The sequence below is a fragment of the Salvelinus alpinus genome, chromosome 4, assembly GCF_045679555.1.
Source record: "Salvelinus alpinus chromosome 4, SLU_Salpinus.1, whole genome shotgun sequence".
In the NCBI taxonomy this organism is placed as follows: domain Eukaryota; kingdom Metazoa; phylum Chordata; class Actinopteri; order Salmoniformes; family Salmonidae; genus Salvelinus; species Salvelinus alpinus.
The window spans coordinates 15,480,788-15,499,017 of record NC_092089.1 but is presented as its reverse complement, the minus strand read 5'-3'; the positions used below and the strand labels follow the sequence as shown (position 1 = coordinate 15,499,017).

General features: G+C 45.7%; 1 protein-coding gene and 1 pseudogene across 1 annotated transcript; one reads left to right on the top strand and one right to left on the bottom strand.

Moving 5' to 3' along the window:
- Positions 1–10,935: 10,935 nt before the first annotated feature.
- On the bottom strand, positions 10,936–11,715 carry LOC139572433 (uncharacterized). The gene has a single exon (XM_071395184.1). The coding sequence runs from the start codon at positions 11,713–11,715 to the stop codon at positions 10,936–10,938; it is 780 nt and encodes a 259-aa protein (XP_071251285.1).
- Positions 11,716–11,919: 204 nt separating this feature from the next.
- On the top strand, positions 11,920–16,607 carry LOC139572893 (single-strand DNA endonuclease ASTE1-like; annotated as a pseudogene).
- Positions 16,608–18,230: the final 1,623 nt, after the last annotated feature.

The window sequence follows — 18,230 nt, the reverse complement described above, 5'->3', positions numbered from 1 at the left end:
GTTATACACCACCACCACCATGGCAGCCCACACCAACACCACCATGGTAGCCCACACCAACACCACCACAGCCAACATGGTAGCCCACACCAACACCACCACCATGGTAGCCCACACCAACACCACCATGGTAGCCCACACCAACACCACCATGGTAACTCACACCACCCACCACCACCACCATGGTAGCCCACACCAACACCACCACAGCCAACATGGTAGCCCACACCAACACCACCACCATGGTAGCCCACACCAACACCACCATGGTAGCCCACACCAACACCACCATGGTAACTCACACCAACACCACCACAGCCAACATGGTAGCCCACACAAACACAACCACCACCAACATGGTAGCCCTCACAAAAATCTGAAACTTTCTGTCCAAAAATGATGAAGAACTATGAATCCATGCTTTTTTCACATCTAGATTAGACTACTGCAATGCTCTACTTTCCGGCTACCCGGATAAAGCACTAAATAAACTTCAGTTAGTGCTAAACACGGCTGCTAGAATATTGACTAGAACCCCAAAATTTGATCATATTACTCCAGTGCTAGCTTCTCTACACTGGCTTCCTGTTAAGGCTAGGGCTGATTTCAAGGTTTTACTGCTGACCTACAAAGCATTACATGGGCTTGCTCCTGCCTATCTTGGTCCTGCCGTACATACCTGCACGTACGCTACGGTCACAAGACGCAGGCCTCCTTACTGACCCTAGAATTTCTAAGCAAACAGCTGGAGGCAGGGCTTTCTCCTATAGAGCTCCATTTTTATGGAATGGTCTGCTTATCCATGTGATGGACGCAGACTCGGTCTCAACCTTTAAGTCTTTATTGAAGACTCATCTCTTCAGTAGGTCCTATGATTGAGTGTAGTCTGGCCAAGGAGTGTGAAGGTGAACGGAAAGGCACTGGAGCAACGAATTGCCCTTGCTGTCTCGGCCTGGCCGGTTCCCCTCTCTTCACTGAGATTCTCTGCCTCAAACCCTATTACGGGGGCTGAGTCACTGGCTTACTGGTGCTCTTCCATGCCGTCCAAAGGAGGGGTGGGTCACTTGAGTGGGTTGAGTCACTGACATGATCTTCCAGTCCGGGTTGGCGCCCCCCCTCGGGGTCTTGCCGTATGGTAGATGTTTGTGGGCTATACTCGGCCTTGTCTCAGGATGGTAAGTTGGTGGTTGAAGATATCCCTCTAGTGGTGTGGGGGCTGTGCTTTGGCAAAGTGGGTGGGGTTATATCCTGCCTGTTTGGCCCTGTCCGGGGGTATCGTCGGATGGGGCCATAGTGTCTCCTGACCCCTCCTGTTTTAGCCTCCAGTATTTATGCTGCAATAGTTTATGTGTCTGAGGGCTAGGGTCAGTCTGTTATACCTGGAGTATTTATCCTGTCTTATCCGGTGTCCTGCGTGAATTTAAGTATGCTCTCTCTAATTCTCTCTCTCTCTTCTCTCTCTCACACCAGCATAGTAGCCCACATCACCAGCACCACCACCACCAACATGGTAGCCCACACCAACACCACCATCACCACGGTAGTCCACAACTCCACCACCACAGTAGCCCACAACTCCACCACCATGGTAGCCCACACCACCACCATCACAGTAGCCCAAAACTCCACCACCATAGTAGCCCACCACCACCACCATCACCACCATGGTAGACCACAACTCCACCATCATGGTAGCCCACAGCACCACCACCACAGTAGCCCACAGCACCACCACCACAGTAGCCCACAGCACCACCATCACAGTAGCCCACAACACCACCAGCAACCTAAACTAAATACAGGCCTTTGCCAACCAACCCACCCAGTTTATAGAAATAGTGTGCAGCAGTTTATCAGTTATGGAGGTTTCATTTCCAAATACAATGGAACAGAAAACTAGACAAGGTAAGTCAGGTACCTGACAGTGTGTAAGTGATCATGTGTGATGAGCACTGTCTGCATCATACATTCCTCCTCCAGGGTGTTAGCCTGTTAGGTTTTCGGAAAGGGAAACTTAACAAAAGAGAAACCCATCCATTGTAATGACGCTGTAAATAGTCATGTGACTGAAACTCTTCACTCCATGTCCTCCTGTAATTTAAGTTAATAAACCTTTAACCCTTTGACCTGTTACTACATCTCCTCCTGTGATTTAACTGTCACACCACCACGGTAGCCAACACCACCACAACCATGGTAGCCCACTACTCCACCACCATGGTAGCCCACAACACCACCACCATGGTAGCCCACAACACCACCACCATGGTAGCCCACAACACTACCACCACAGTAGCCCCCAACACCACCATGGTAGCCCACACCACCACCACCATGGTAGCCCACAACACCACCATGGTAGCCCACAACACCACCACCATGGTAGCCCACTCCACCATCACAGTAGCCCACAACACCACCACCATGGTAGCACACTCCACCATCACAGTAGCCCACTCCACCATCACAGTAGCCCACATCACCACCATCACAGTAGCCCACAACACCACCACCATGGTAGCCCACTCCACCATCACAGTAGCCCACAACACCACCACCACAGTAGCCCACAACACCACCACCACATAGCTAAACTAAATACAGGCCTTTGCCAACCAACCCAACCAGTTTATACAAACAGTGTGCTGCAGTTTATCTGTTATGGAGGTTTCATTCACAAATAAGGTGGAACAGGAAACTAGACTAGGTAAGTCAGTTACCTGACAGTGTCTAAGTGATCATGTGTGATGAGCACTGTCTGCATCATACATTCCTCCTCCAGGGTGTTAGCCTGTTAGGTTTTCGGAAAGGGAAACTTAACAAAAGAGAAACCCATCCATTGTAATGACGCTGTAAATAGTCATGTGACTGAAACTCTTCACTCCATGTCCTCCTGTATTTAATTTTTTGTGTGTATATTTTTATTAAAGTTTTACAGAATGTACATCAAGGATTTGACCATAGCCCTCCCTCCATTCAACACATCCACCCAAAGCCCCTAGTCCCTTCCCTACCTCTCCGCCCTACCTCAGTCCACCCACCTCGATTCCCTCCCTCCCTCCCTCCCTCCCTCCCTCCCTCCCTCCCTCCCTCCCTCCCTCCCTCCCTCCCTTCCTCCCTTCCTCCCTTCCTCCCTCCCTCCCTCCCAACCACCCACCCTGATCACCCCATATAGCCAACCCATCCCACACCCTCCCTCAATTCGGTCCTAGAAAACTACAATTCTACAGAGATATCACAACAAATAAACAATCAAGAATAAGAGGGGGGGATATACAAACAACTCAATACAGATTCATAATACAAAAACAGAAATAAATAAATGATCAGTAAACCTTAGACAAACTTGCTTGGACTGGATAGCATTATATTGATGACTGTACCTATTATGTAATGACTACTGGTAATGACTACTGGGAAACCTTAAAGCATCTCATCAGAGGGGAGCCTCTGCAAGCCATTAAAGTATGATTTAAATGGTTGCCATTTTTTGGGGTCCTTGGAGAACAAGTCTTTTGGAATACCAAAAACAAGGGACAAGGCTGCAGGTTCATTTCAAGCACCTCAGATAAAGTTTTAAAAATAGAATCTCAGTAATTTTATAATTTAGAGCATTGAATGAACATGTGACTAAGGTCATATGGTGAGACATGACATCTATCAAACTCATCATTTACATTTGGATACATGTCAGACAATCTGGATTGGGAAAAATGCACCCTACGTAAAACCTTAAATTGTATGAGACCAAGACTAGCACAAGAAGTAGTGGAGCGTACACTATCAAGCACCTCATCCCACCACTCCTGTGTAAATTCAACTCCCATTTCCCATTCCCAAGCAGATTTCATTTTGTTGGTGGAATGTTTGTCCAGTGACAAAATACACAGATCTGTGAAATGACTGCTTTCTGTCGAGCTAATAGAATCAATATGCCATCCCAGGGTTGGCAAGGGGGTGGAGCAAAGAAGCCAGACAATTGGGAGGAGACACAATGCCTAATTTGAAGGTAACGGAAAAAGTGAGATGGAGGCAAAGAGTATTTAGACCCATAGTAGTTGCACCGGAGAATTTAAAATGTCGTCGAAACTGGTACCAAGTCTTAAAACCTCTCATGGCTGGGAGCAGTATGGAGTAGCTTGGATCAATAAGGTGCCCAGAGTAAACTGCCTGTTCCTCAGTCCCAGTTGCTAATATATGCATATTATTAGTATATTTGGATAGAAAACACTCGGAAGTTTCTAAAACTGTTTGAATGATGTCTGTGAGTATAACAGAACTCATATGGCAGGCAAAAACCTGAGAAAAAATCCAACCAGGAAGTGAGAAATCTGAGGTTGGTCGATTTTCAACTCATTCCCTAATGAAGATACAGTGGGATATTGGTCATGTTGCACTTCCTAAGGCTTCCACTAGATGTCAACCATCTTTAGAAACTTGTTTGAGGCTTCTACTGTAAAGGAGGAGCTTATAAGGGCTCTTTGAGTCAGTGGTCTGGCAGAGTGCCACAGGCTCGTGACGCTCGTTCATGTGAGAGGTAGCTCCCGTTCCATTGCTTTTCTACAGACAAAGGAATTCTCCGGTTGGAACATTATTGAAGATTTATGTTAAAAACATCCTAAAGATTGATTCTATACATCGTTTGACATGTTTCTACGGACTGTAACGGAACTTTTTGACATTTCGTCTGCTCCTGGTGAACGCGCTTCGTGACTTTGGATTTGTTTACAAAACGCGCTAACAAAAGTAGCTATTTGGACATAAATGATGGACATTATCGAACAAATCAAACATTTATTGTGGAACTGGGATTCCTGGGAGTGCATTCTGATGAAGATCATCAAAGATAAGTGAATATTTATAATGTTATTTCTGACTTCTGTTGACTGCACAATATGGCGGATATCTTTTTGGCTTGTTGGGTCTCTGAGCGCCGTACTCAGATTATTGCATGGTTTGCTTTATCCATAAAACTTTTTTGAAATCTGACACAGCGGTTGCATTAAGGAGAAGTTTATCCATATTTTCATGTAACATGTAACACTTGTATTTTCATCAACATTTATAATGAGTATTTCTGTAAATTGATGAGGCTCTCTGCAAAATCACCGGATGTTTTTGGAACTACTGAACATAACACGCCAATGTTTACTGAGATTTTTTGAAATAAATATGCACTATATCGAACAAAACATTTATTGTGTAACATGAAGTCCTATGAGTGTCATTTGATGAAGATCATCAAAGGTTAGTGATTAATTCTATCTCTATTTCTGATTTTTGTGACTCCACTCTTTGGCTGGAAAAATGGCTGTGTTTTTCTGTGACTTGGCTCTTACCTAACATAATCGTTTGTGGTGCTTTCGCTGTAAAGCCTATTTGAAATCGGACACTGTGGTGGAATTTACAACAAGATTACCTTTAAAATGGTATAAGATACTTGTATGTTTGAGGAATTTTAATTATGAGATTTCTGTTGTTTTGAATTTGGCGCCCTGAACTTTCACTGGCTGTTGTCATATCGATCCCGTTAACGGGATCTCAGCCCTAAGAAGTTTTAATTAATTGTGGAAAGCACTACAGGATTGTGAGTATAGCGAGAGGGGTATGCAGAGTACCCACACCATCTCTGAAGTAAAGATCTACTGACTCTGGGTACCTTTCCTCCCCAGAAAAATGTGGTAACAGCCTGATTAATTGACTTGAAAAAACACTTTGGTAAAAACAATGGGATAGATTGAAATAGACTTGGGTAAACTGTTAATTTTTACGGCATTAATCGTTCCTATCACTGCGCAAGAAGGGGAGCAAAGTTTGCAGAAAAAAAGAGCATGTAATGAACGAGGTACGTTCACGCCAAGGTATTTTAAACCAGAGCGGCTGAAAGGACAAGTCTGTCTGCTGTAGCACTGCTGGATTGATCTGGAAGCACTCACGTTTCTGTAGATTCATCTTGTAACCGGAGAAGGAGCCAAAGTTCTCCAGAATAGAAAGGATAGAAGGTTAACAGGTTACAGGGTTATTTACATAGAGTAACAAATCGTCTGCATATAATGATAACCTTTGTTCAACTCCTTCCAGTGTTGGAAAGAGGAGGATGCCCGTAAAGCTACTGAAAGGGGCTCAATGGCGACGGCAAATAATAAGGGGGACAGTGGGCAGCCTTGGCGTATCCCACGTTCCAGGGCAAAATAATCAGAACGAGTGTCATTGGTACAGACACTGGCCTAGGAAGATGTATACAAGAGATGGGTCCATGAGCTAAATTTGTCCCTAAATCCAAAACCTGAGGAAAATCCATCCAGGAAGTACTATTATTTTGAAAGGCTGTTTTTCCATTGAAAGCCTATCCACCATACAAAGACTTAGAACCCAGTTCACAATCTCTATGGCTTCTTCTAAATGTGGCCAGTCTTTAGGCATTGTTTCAGGCTTTTACTCTGAAAAATGAGGGTAAAACAGCACTTTCAATGAGTGGACAGTGGACATTTCCAGACATGAGTCCGCCGCGTGATCGGGAGCGCGCCTTTCTTGTTCCTCCTTTTCTATTACATTTACATTTAAGTCATTTAGCAGACGCTCTTATCCAGAGCGACTTACAAATTGGTGCATTCACCTTATGACATCCAGTGGAACAGCCACTTTACAATAGTGCATCTAAATCTTTTAAGGGGGGGGGGGGGTGAGAAGGATTACTTTATCCTATCCTAGGTATTCCTTAAAGAGGTGGGGTTTCAGGTGTCTCCGGAAAGTGGTGATTGACTCCGCTGTCCTGGCGTCGTGAGGGAGTTTGTTCCACCATTGGGGGGCCAGAGCAGCGAACAGTTTTGACTGGGCTGAGCGGGAACTGTACTTCCTCAGTGGTAGGGAGGCGAGCAGGCCAGAGGTGGATGAACGCAGTGCCCTTGTTTGGGTGTAGGGCCTGATCAGAGCCTGGAGGTACTGAGGTGCCGTTCCCCTCACAGCTCCGTAGGCAAGCACCATGGTCTTGTAGCGGATGCGAGCTTCAACTGGAAGCCAGTGGAGAGAGCGGAGGAGCGGGGTGACGTGAGAGAACTTGGGAAGGTTGAACACCAGACGGGCTGCGGCGTTCTGGATGAGTTGTAGGGGTTTAATGGCACAGGCAGGGAGCCCAGCCAACAGCGAGTTGCAGTAATCCAGACGGGAGATGACAAGTGCCTGGATTAGGACCTGCGCCGCTTCCTGTGCTTCCTGCATGAACCTACAGGAACGGGCCACCGCCTTGATGTTAGTTGAGAACGACAGGGTGTTGTCCAGGATCACGCCAAGGTTCTTAGCGCTCTGGGAGGAGGACACAATGGAGTTGTCAACCGTGATGGCGAGATCATGGAACGGGCAGTCCTTCCCCGGGAGGAAGAGCAGCTCCGTCTTGCCGAGGTTCAGCTTGAGGTGGTGATCCGTCATCCACACTGATATGTCTGCCAGACATGCAGAGATGCGATTCGCCACCTGGTCATCAGAAGGGGGAAAGGAGAAGATTAGTTGTGTGTCGTCTGCATAGCAATGATAGGAGAGACCATGTGAGGTTATGACAGAGCCAAGTGACTTGGTGTATAGCGAGAATAGGAGAGGGCCTAGAACAGAGCCCTGGGGGACACCAGTGGTGAGAGCACGTGGTGAGGAGACAGATTCTCGCCACGCCACCTGGTAGGAGCGACCTGTCAGGTAGGACGCAATCCAAGCGTGGGCCGCGCCGGAGATGCCCAACTCGGAGAGGGTGGAGAGGAGGATCAGATGGTTCACAGTATCGAAGGCAGCCGATAGGTCTAGAAGGATGAGAGCAGAGGAGAGAGAGTTAGCTTTAGCAGTGCGGAGCGCCTCCGTGATACAGAGAAGAGCAGTCTCAGTTGAATGACTAGTCTTGAAACCTGACTGATTTGGATCAAGAAGGTCATTCTGAGAGAGATAGCGGGAGAGCTGGCCAAGGACGGCACGTTCAAGAGTTTTGGAGAGAAAAGAAAGAAGGGATACTGGTCTGTAGTTGTTGACATCGGAGGGATCGAGTGTAGGTTTTTTCAGAAGGGGTGCAACTCTCGCTCTCTTGAAGACGGAAGGGACGTAGCCAGCGGTCAGGGATGAGTTGATGAGCGAGGTGAGGTAAGGGAGAAGGTCTCCGGAAATGGTCTGGAGAAGAGAGGAGGGGATAGGGTCAAGCGGGCAGATTGTTGGGCGGCCGGCCGTCACAAGACGCGAGATTTCATCTGGAGAGAGAGGGGAGAAAGAGGTCAGAGCACAGGGTAGGGCAGTGTGAGCAGAACCAGCGGTGTCGTTTGACTTAGCAAACGAGGATCGGATGTCGTCGACCTTCTTTTCAAAATGGTTGACGAAGTCATCTGCAGAGAGGGAGGAGGGGGGAGGAGGGGGAGGAGGATTCAGGAGGGAGGAGAAGGTGGCAAAGAGCTTCCTAGGGTTAGAGGCAGATGCTTGGAATTTAGAGTGGTAGAAAGTGGCTTTAGCAGCAGAGACAGAAGAGGAAAATGTAGAGAGGAGGGAGTGAAAGGATGCCAGGTCCGCAGGGAGGCGAGTTTTCCTCCATTTCCGCTCGGCTGCCCGGAGCCCTGTTCTGTGAGCTCGCAGTGAGTCGTCGAGCCACGGAGCGGGAGGGGAGGACCGAGCCGGCCTGGAGGATAGGGGACATAGAGAATCAAAGGATGCAGAAAGGGAGGAGAGGAGGGTTGAGGAGGCAGAATCAGGAGATAGGTTGGAGAAGGTTTGAGCAGAGGGAAGAGATGATAGGATGGAAGAGGAGAGGGTAGCGGGGGAGAGAGAGCGAAGGTTGGGACGGCGCGATACCATCCGAGTAGGGGCAGTGTGGGAAGTGTTGGATGAGAGCGAGAGGGAAAAGGATACAAGGTAGTGGTCGGAGACTTGGAGGGGAGTTGCAATGAGGTTAGTGGAAGAACAGCATCTAGTAAAGATGAGGTCGAGCGTATTGCCTGCCTTGTGAGTAGGGGGGGAAGGTGAGAGGGTGAGGTCAAAAGAGGAGAGGAGTGGAAAGAAGGAGGCAGAGAGGAATGAGTCAAAGGTAGACGTGGGGAGGTTAAAGTCGCCCAGAACTGTGAGAGGTGAGCCGTCCTCAGGAAAGGAGCTTATCAAGGCATCAAGCTCATTGATGAACTCTCCGAGGGAACCTGGAGGGCGATAAATGATAAGGATGTTAAGCTTGAAAGGGCTGGTAACTGTGACAGCATGGAATTCAAAGGAGGCGATAGACAGATGGGTAAGGGGAGAAAGAGAGAATGACCACTTGGGAGAGATGAGGATCCCGGTGCCACCACCCCGCTGACCAGAAGCTCTCGGGGTGTGCGAGAACACGTGGGCGGACGAAGAGAGAGCAGTAGGAGTAGCAGTGTTATCTGTGGTGATCCATGTTTCCGTCAGTGCCAAGAAGTCGAGGGACTGGAGGGAGGCATAGGCTGAGATGAACTCTGCCTTGTTGGCCGCAGATCGGCAGTTCCAGAGGCTACCGGAGACCTGGAACTCCACGTGGGTCGTGCGTGCTGGGACCACCAGATTAGGGTGGCCGCGGCCACGCGGTGTGGAGCGTTTGTATGGTCTGTGCAGAGAGGAGAGAACAGGGATAGACAGACACATAGTTGACAGGCTACAGAAGAGACTAAGCTAATGCAAAGGAGATTGGAATGACAAGTGGACTACGCGTCTCGAATGTTCAGAAAGTTAAGCTTACGTAGCAAGAATCTTATTGACTAGAATGATTAAGATGATACAGTACTGCTGAAGTAGGCTAGCTGGCAGTGGCTGCGTTGTTGACTTTGTAGGCTAGCTGGCAGTGGCTGCGTTGTTGACACTACACTAATCAAGTCGTTCCGTTGAGTGTAATAGTTTCTACAGTGCTGCTATTCGGGGGCTAGCTGGCTAGCTAGCAGTGTTGATTACGTTACGTTGCGTTAAAAGAACGACAGTAGCTGGCTAGCTAACCTAGAAAATCGCTCTAGACTACACAATTATCTTTGATACAAAGACGGCTATGTAGCTAGCTGTGTAGCTAGCTACGATCAAACAAATCCAACCGTTGTACTGTAATGAAATGAAATGAAAATGTGATACTACCTGTGGAGCGAAGCGGAATGCGACCGGGTTGTTGAGTGCGGAAGTTCTATTCGGTAGACGTTGGCTAGCTGTTGGCTAGCTAGCAGTGTCTCCTATGTTAAGGACGACAAATAGCTGGCTAGCTAACCTCGGTAAATTAAGATAATCACTCTAAAACTACACACTCTAAGCTACACAATTATCTTGGATACGAAGACAGCAAAGACAACTATGTAGCTAGCTAACACTACACTAATCAAGTCGTTGAGTGTAATAGTTGCTACAGTGCTGCTATTCGGTAGACGGTGGACGTTTGCTAGCTGGCTAGCTGCTGGGCAGATAGCAGTGTAGACTGCGTTAGGACGACGTAATACGATAATTACGCAATTATTTTTGATACAAAGACGGCTATGTAGCTAGCTAAGAAGAAATTGCTAAGATTAGACAAATCAAACCGTTGTACTATAATTGAATGTAATGAAATGTAATGAAAAGTTATACTACCTGCGGACCAAAGCGCAAATGCGACCGCTCGCTCCAACCCGGAAGTGACGAAGCTTTGGTCCGGTTGAAATATTATTGATTATTTATGACAAAAACAACCTGAGGATTGATTTTAAACATCGTTTGACATGTTTTTGACAGGTCTTCTGCTCCTCAGGTCGTGTGACATTTGAATCAAAAAGGTAACTTACGAACTCACCAATCAAACATGATATGTAAGAAAGTGGAACACAAAGTACATATTTGGCAAAATTAACTAATACGTAGGAGCTTTGTCCACGAGCTTCTTCTCCATTCACCTGCTAAACCGGAACTCCCCTCTTGTATTTTAACTGAATACACATTTAAACCTTTGACCTGTTACTCCATCTCCTCCTGCAATTTAACTGACACACCACCGTGGTAGCCCACACCACCACCGTGGTAGCCCACACCACCACCCACACCACCACCGTGGTAGCCCACACCACCACCGCGGTAGCCCACACCACCACCGTAGTAGCCCACACCACCACCGCAGTAGCCCACACCACCACCGTAGTAGCCCACACCACCACTGTAGTAGCCCACACCACCACCGTAGTAGCCCACACCACCACCGTAGTAGCCCACACCACCACCGTAGTAGCCCACACCACCACCGCAGTAGCCCACACCACCACCGTAGTAGCCCACACCACCACCGTAGTAGCCCACACCACAACCGTAGTAGCCCACACCACCACCGTGGTAGCCCACACCACCCCCGTGGTAGCCCACACCACCACCGTGGTAGCCCACACCACCACAGTAGTAGCCCACACCACCACCGTAGTAGCCCACACCACCACCGTAGTAGCCCACACCACCACCGTAGTAGCCCACACCACCACCGTGGTAGCCCACACCACCACAGTAGTAGCCCACACCACCACCGTAGTAGCCCACACCACCACTGTAGTAGCCCACACCACCACCGTAGTAGCCCACACCACCACCGTAGTAGCCCACACCACCACCGTAGTAGCCCACACCACCACCGTAGTAGCCCACACCACCACCGTAGTAGCCCACACCACCACAGTAGTAGCCCACACCACCACCGTAGTAGCCCACACCACCACCGTAGTAGCCCACACCACCACCACAGTAGTAACCCATTTCTGACTGTACTATTTTCATATAGGATTTCCCATAAACTAGTCTAGACCTGCTCAGCAAGTGACCAGAAAGAGATTAGGGAGATGACGTATTGAAAGGGAAACTTAACTAAAAGGAAACTAGTCCATTGTAACGATGCTATAAATAGTCCTGTGACTGAAACTCTTCACTTGGAGAGACATCATATCCTAGAAGAAGCTCATCATGGGTATCCAGGGTTTAACCAGCTTTATAGATGACCATGGAGCGATTTTAACAGATGATCGCTTCAGAAACAGCAAGGTGGTCATAGATGGTAGTAATATCTACCACTTTCTTTATTTTAACTCAAGTGTGGATCAGCAGCATGGAGGGGATTATGATGATTTTGAGGACCAGGTTTGCAAGTTCTTTAAGGTTCTGAGAGATTGTAGCATTGACCCTTATGTGATTATAGATGGAGGCTCCGACCACACCGACAAAAGGTTTGAAACTCTCAGAGAACGAGGTCAATCAAAGATCAACACAGCCAACAATTGGTCCAAGGGGCTTCGAGGGGACAGGTTAATACCAACCCTTGCCAGACAAGTCTTTAAAGAGGTCCTTTCCAGCCTGAAGGTGCCGTTCACACAGGCCATTTTTGAGGCAGACCAAGAAATAGCCTCACTGGCTCAAAAGTGGAACTGTCCGGTCCTGTCCAATGACAGTGACTTTTATATTTTTGACATCCAGGCAGGATATCTGCCCTTCTTCCATTTTCAGTGGCAGAACGTGTCTGTGCAAGGGGGGAGCTCTCAAAGATACATCCCCTGCAAGCGGTACACCACAACAAGCTTCTGCAGTCACTTCAACATCACCAGACAGCTTCTCCCAGTCTTCGCTGCCATCGCAGGAAACGACTATGTCAACTTGCGTGACATGGGCTTTCCCATCAGGTGGAAAGGCTACCCGCCGATGGAACCCAATCAGAAGCCAAGTAAGTTTTAATAAATTACGTGTATCCCGAAGTATACATAACTACTACAGATGCATTTGGGACGGCAGGTAGCCTAGTGGTTAGAGCGTTGGGCAAGTAACTGAAAGGTTGCTAGATCGATTCCCGAGCTGACATGGTAAAAATCTGTCGTTCTGCCCTTGAACAAGGCAGTTAACCCACTGTTCTTAGGCCGTCATTGTAAAAAATATTTAGTTCTGAACTGACTTGCCTAGTTAAATAATAAAAAATAATAATAAATATATATAATACTGTAGTGAATGGTGGGAATTGTAAGGTGGCTCAAGGACCACTACAATAATATCGTCAAGGCAAAGGGTGGCTATTTGAAGAATCTCAAATATAAAATATATTTTAATTTGTTTAACCCTTGTTTGGTTACTGATTCCATACGTGTTATTTCATAGTTTTGATGTCTTCACTATTATTCTACAATGTAGAACATTTTAAAAATAAAGAAAAATAATGAGTAGGTGTTCTAAAACTTTTGACCGGTAGTGTATATCAACATGATTCTAGTTAGTATTTATATCTGAAATCAGAAAACAGACCACTGACATTTATTCTGTTTATCTGAGACAACTGGTCAAATGCAAGCAGCAGCTCACAACATAGTGGACTTTACCATATGAAATACCATACAGTTACAGTATCTTTATTTTCATTTTGTAAACAAATACTACAAATACTACAAATACTACAAGCAAAGAAACAGAATGAAGTGCTTCCACCAGATAAGTGTTTCTTCAGAGATTAAAATAGTACAACCAAGAATCATTGGGGGAAGAGATGTGACAAAAAACTCTGCAATACATTAACTAGTCTCTCTCACTCTCTCTCTCACACACACACACACACACACACACACACACACACACACACACACACACACACACACACACACACACACACACACACACACACACACACACACACACACACACACACACACACACACACACACACACACACACACACACACACACACACACACCCACCCACCCACACACACACACACACACACACACACACACACACATAGGCGTACAGAGGCCCATTATCAGCAACCATCACTCCTGTATTCCAATGGCAACGTTGTGTTAGCTAATCCAAGTTTATAATTTTAAAAGGCTAATTGATCATTAGAAAACCCTTTCGCCGTTATGTTAGAAGAGCTGAAAACTGTTGTACTGATTAAAGAAGCAATAAAACTGTCCTTCTTTAAACTAGTTGAGTATGGCCAAATATTGTGCTTTTCTTTCAAAAACAAGTGACCCCAAACTTTTGAACGGTTAGTGTATATCATGATTATTTGTATAAATTAGGAGGCCATTGTTTAGCAGTCTCTGCCATGATGTGCTGCAGCAGTAGGCCTAACAGCAGAAACATTGCTAAACCAATACATTCCTCTCCTGCTAGATGCACAATTAAAGGGTAATTACAGAAAAATATATACATTTGTTAGCATTTTTTTCAGACCTCTACATTTTTCTGTTGATGTGAGTTTTAAGCATTGACATGGACTCAGAACATCAATTTCCGTTGTTTCTCTCTGAATAATTGTAATATTGAGAGTAAAAAACAGAATTTGGAATAATTCAAAATAACATTTTATGGGGCCCCCTTAGAGTTGTTATTTGACTATTATATATTGCCAGAAAACACATCTCTTGTACAAGGAACAGGGGAAGAGTTGCAGGGCTGAGGAGAGGAGAACAATTTGCCGATTTGAAAGCTTTAAAAAAAAATTGTAGCTCGTGACAATCAATTTTCTTTATGTAGCTGTCATGCTAGAAAAGGTTGGAGATCCCTGCTGTACAGGCTTCATTCTTTTCACTCTGTCATTTAGGTTAGTATTGTGGAATAACTACAATGTTGTTGATACATCCTCAGTTTTCTCCTATCACAGCCAATAACAGCCATTGACCTCAAGGTGAAATCCCTGAGCGATTTCCTTCCTCTCCAACAACTGAGTTAGGAAGGATGCCTGTATCTTTGTAGTGACTGGCTGTATTGATACACCATCTGAAGTGTAATTGATAACTTCACCAAAGGGATATTCAATGTCTGCTTTATTGTATATATATATATATATATATATATATATATATATATATATATATATATATATATATATATATAAGTGTGTTGTTTTTTGTGCTTGGGAAGGAGTTGCCTTCCTCAACAGATTGTTGAATTGGCTGGCCCCTTTCCAGCAGCAGCAGGAGGCCTTCAACTCTTTTCCCCTCCTCATCGGTCATGGGGAAAACAACACGGATGTGGCCCTCCAGGCCCTCTCTCTGAGCATAGAAACATACCAGATTCAAACCGGTTGCCTGGAGAGGTTCTTCAATGATGGCGAGGCGCCTGATCCCGGCCATCTCCCAGAAGCTCTGAGTGTCCTTCCAGACTGGACCCTGCTGCCGTTGATGAAGGGGACACTTCCCTCCTACATGATATACATTCTGCAGCTGAGGCCAGTGATACAAGGTGTCCAAGTGGAAGACCACAGCTTACCCAGCGGGAACATCACCTCTCGGCCCATACGGCAGGTATTCTACGGGCTGCTGCTGGGTGAGAGGAGAGAAGTGGAGGAGTACGACAGGGAAGGGAAGAAACTGACCAGCAGCATGGTTAAAGCCATCTTGCCCAGAGTTGCACAACAGCTTCAGCTAGACACACTGGATCAGGTATGTATACATGTGATATAGTATACAGTATATAAGTTATATATACAATTGATATAGTATACAGTATATCAGGTATGTATACATGTGATATTTTAAACAGTATTTCAGGTATGTATACATGTAATATAGTATACAATATATCAGGTATGTATACATGTGATATAGTATACAGTATATCAGGTATGTATACATGTGATATAGTATACAGTATATCAGGTATGTATACATGTGATATAGTATACAGTATATCAGGTATGTAGACATGTGATGTAGTATACAGTATAATATAAACATGCTGCTGTTTATTCTGAAATTAATTCTCATTCTCTTGTTCTGTTTCTTAGGCTCCACATTCAGTTCGTTCATCCATCTCATCTGAAACTTCCTGTGGCTGTTACCTACTACTGGCTGAGGCACGCCCATCTCCGACCAGACCATCCTCTCCTGCAGGTCCTGCTACTAGGACTGGTGTACGGAGAGCTCTGCAGACAGAGGAAGAGCCAGAGAGGTATGGACCAGAATATGAACGGAAACACACACACAGGCACACACAACTTAGAATGTATAAATAAAGTGCGTGAAGTGCAGCCAATGACTCCTCTCTTTTTTGTGTATCAGGGTTTATAGAGGAGGGACCAGTGTTGGAGAGGCTGAGAGGGATGATTCAGACAGGTGCTAGGAGTCTAGACCTGGGTGTGGCCCACGCCTATAGCCAATGGCAGCGCTGCATGAGGGATGGCCTTGACCTGAACCAACTGCTGTGCTTCCCTCTACCTGAGCCTCAGTGTGCCTGGTAAGGTGTCACTTCCCGAATCAACCCTAACTTTTAACCTCTAACCTCTACAGTAGACCAGTGGTATTCCTTTACATGTTATTCTATCCCAGCAGCAACACAGCTAATTCAACCCTCTGTTGTTTCCCTGTTGGAGTCTAGGCTGTACAAGGGAACTCTGGTGCACCAGCTTGTGGGCCAACTGAGAGGGGGGGTGACCCCGGATTCTCTCCTGATGGAAGACCCTTCCTCTGGGCAGCTGTACAGAGCCATGCTGGAAGCCATACTCAACTCTTAGGAAGCTGAGACCACTGGACAACCTGACGGACCCTCTGCAGATTCTGGCGCTGGAGGAAGAAGAGAATGTTGATGATGATGATGATGGTGCTGGAGGAGGTTGTACTGAAGTCCCAATGTCCCACATACAGATGCTGAGTTATAGATATAGGGACCACTATATAGGGACCACTATATAGGGACCACTATATAGGGACCACTAGGGACCCAGTTTTCTGTGACATTTTAGTGACAGAGGGCCTGGGTAGGAAGGCCCCACTTGCATACACACACACACACTCATGTAGTAGTTTCACTTTCATTCACACACAGAGCATAAAGAAGAATGAACATCGATAAGAGAATTAACATTTGTTTAAAGAAAATTCGAAAAAAGAGAAGAAATTAATTGGGACTGAGGTTTATTGAAATGATCATTAAAGGTTAAATATTTTAAATGTTGAAAGTTGAAAACATTTTGAAATATGAAAGGAGGATTAAAGTAGTGCAGTAATGGAGGTTTCTAGCTTGAATTGTAAATCCACAGGTCAGAACAGCCAGGCAGGAGTGTTAGTTGGTGCTGAAAATGCACCTTATGAGCAAACGCCGCATTAGGTGTTAATGCATCATTGGAGCAGGAGTTAGCCACAATGAGTTAGCAGAAAGGAAGACTGAGGGTATAAAGGAAGGGTACCACTCTCTTTGAGCTAGAAGAACCTGTCGCCTGCTGGAAGAAGAGTTTTGCTTTCGCTTTTTAGCTTGAGATATATTTAGGTTTTTATTCTACTTATATTTAGGTTTTTATTCTACTTATATTTAGGTTTTTATTCTACTTGTTTGGAGTAAAATTCTATGAGGAATCCTTAAGGTGACCTCATTGATAGAAGTATGTTAAAGTAGCTGCTAGAGTTGTTTATACATTGAGACAAAGAGTTGTTTATACATTGTAGAAGGTTACCTGTTTTTCTTGTTATTAAATACTGTGTTTCTTTGAAAACTCTGTTTATTCAGTTTTACACACAAGACAATATATATAATATACTCAACTAGGAAAAATACAAATAAAAAATAATAGCTATAAAGATATCGTACTTTAGACAAGTTAAACACACCGGGCAGAAGGCTACAAAGGTTAAAGGGCAATCTGTAGTACAGGGACAGAGCAGACACCTCACCATTGTTCCTGTAAACAGACAAGGGATAGGGGTGGAGAAATGCAACCACTCACAGACAGTCATGGCGACAGACCGACCATCCACCATCCAAAGTTCACAATGCTTTAAGAACCCCCCCCCCAAAAAAACAGGGCAAAACAAGCTCACATTTTAGTCTCTGACCGGGCAAGACGAACAAGGCATCCGCAGGTCACAATCAATAAGCACGTCATCAACCTTAATGTCCCCCCTCTCCAGTTTGGGGTTCCCACGTGTATTGAATTAAATGTTTTCTAGTTTCAGAGAGCACAACACATCTCCCACCCAATATGTATAAGATGGGGGAGCTGCCATCTTCCAGTTCTGGAGTATTAGCCGTCTAGCTAAAATAGTTGTATAAGCAACAGTGTCCGACTGAATTCTTGACAGGGGGGTGCCTATGGGCAGTACTCCAAAAAGGGCTGTAAGGGGAGACGGATCTATAACAGTGTCATATATATCAGAGAAACATCTAAATATTAATTCCCAGAAAGCTGACAGTTTGTGACAGCCCCAAAACATATGAGACAGTGTGGCTGGTTCCGTTTTACATCTGACACAGGCAGGATCAAAATCAGAGAACGTTCTTCCCAGTTTGTTCCCGGACCAGT

Excerpts from the sequence above, each read along its gene's own strand:
- LOC139572433 (XM_071395184.1), bottom strand. The coding sequence starts at position 11,715 with ATGGGTTACTACTGTGGTGGTGGTGTGGGCTACTACGGTGGTGGTGTG.